Source organism: Anneissia japonica, unplaced genomic scaffold (genome assembly GCF_011630105.1).
Source record: "Anneissia japonica isolate Jap-2015-1 unplaced genomic scaffold, ASM1163010v1 scaffold28010_len1600_cov138, whole genome shotgun sequence".
In the NCBI taxonomy this organism is placed as follows: Eukaryota; Metazoa; Echinodermata; class Crinoidea; order Comatulida; family Comatulidae; genus Anneissia; species Anneissia japonica.
The window spans coordinates 1-1600 of record NW_022703437.1 but is presented as its reverse complement, the minus strand read 5'-3'; the positions used below and the strand labels follow the sequence as shown (position 1 = coordinate 1600).

At 42.2% G+C, this 1600-nt stretch overlaps 1 protein-coding gene across 1 annotated transcript; it reads right to left on the bottom strand.

Annotated features, from left to right (window-relative positions):
- Positions 1-34: 34 nt before the first annotated feature.
- Positions 35-1595, bottom strand: LOC117104456 (salivary glue protein Sgs-3-like; the record flags this gene model as incomplete). The annotated part of the gene is made up of 2 exons (XM_033245305.1): positions 35-261; positions 566-1595. Coding segments are annotated over 2 exons (1257 nt in total), but the record flags the coding sequence as incomplete, so codon positions are not given.
- Between the last annotated feature and the right edge of the window lie 5 nt (positions 1596-1600).

Sequence of the window (1600 nt, the reverse complement as noted above, 5' to 3'; positions counted from 1 at the left end):
CTGGTTTACGATATCATAAATTGAGTGTATATACCTCCAAATCGTGCTGCATATTAATAGTGTAGTTTTTGTAAAGAACTGTCATAGACTCAGGGCATGTTGTTCCAGGAAAATCGGCACATGGCGTGTTATGAATTAAAACCGTGAACTGGTGTTTAGGAGAGGCATCACGTGACAATATGTATGTACAGTTACCTTGGTGGTCATATCTTTTACCGTCGAATGTGAAGTAATGCGGATCTCCATACCCTGCACATTCGCCTGTAAACAGAAAATGTTCATCTTTATATTCTATTACTTTTTTTTTATAGTATGTACTGAAGGTCCCAATTGATCAGCTATGGCTGGATGGATCACCCTCATAAAATTATTTCCTATATGTAACGACGGCAGAAAAGGTAATACCTGTAAACCTTATAGACCTACATAGATACAATCTTTTGGGTGTTTATATTGGCCTTCATTTTGGATATGATGTTGGTGCACAAACAGTTTTGCCACACTGCAATACTTGATAGCTTCATCGAGGTATTATTACCAAAATTAAGAATAATATATAACTCACACACTCTGTTATCAGGTGTTGTAATACCAGGAGTAGTCGTTGATTCAGTTGTAATCTGAGTAGTCTGCACGATTGTAGTTTGGTCGTGTGTCGTTGGATGTGGTGGCGTTGTTGTTTCTGTGGTCGTCTGCACACCTGTTGTCGACTCTGTTGTTGGTCCCTTAGTCGTATAATGTGGGGGAGTTGTTTTTATAGTCGTTGTTGAAATTGTGATCGTTGTTGGTTCAGTTGTCGATTCTGTTGTTGTTGGTTCCTCAGTCGTGTCATGTGGGGGCGTTGTTGTTTTCATAGTCGTTGTTGGTTCAGTTGTCGATACAGACGTTGTCGGTTCAACTGCCGTGGTAGACTCTACAGTTGTAGTAGATTCCGTTGTTTCAATATCAGTCACAAAAACGGTTGCAGTGGATTCCGCAGTTGTCTCCTCTGGTGGAGTTGGTGAATTGGTTGTTGTTCGCACATCTGTTGCTGACTCCGTTGTTGTTGGTTCCTCAGTCGTATCATGTGGGGGTGTTGTCCTTTTGCTAGTTGTTGTTGGAAGTGTGGTTGTTGTTGGTTCAGTTGTTGACTCTGTTGTTGTTGGCTCCTCAGTCTCAACATGTGGGGGCGTTGTCGTTTTCATAGTCGTCGTTGGAAGTGTCGTTGTTGTCGGTTCAGTTGTCGATACAGACGTTGTCGGTTCAACTGCTGTGGTTGACTCAACAGTTGTAGTGGATTCCGTTGTTTCAATATCAGTCACAAAAACGGTTGCAGTAGATTCCGCAGTTGTCTTCTCTGGTGGAGTTGGTGAATTTGTTGTTGTTGTTCGCACACCTGTTGTTGACTCCGTTGTTGTTGGTTCCTCAGTCGTATCATGTGGGGGTGTTGTCTTTTTACTAGTTGTTGTTGGAAGTGTGGTTGTTGTTGGTTCAGTTGTTGACTCTGTTGTTGTTGGCTCCTCAGTCTCAACATTTGGGAGCGTCGTTGTTTTCACAGTCGTTGTTGGAAGTGTAGTTGTTGTTGGTTCAGATGTCGATACAGATGTTGTCGGTTCAACTG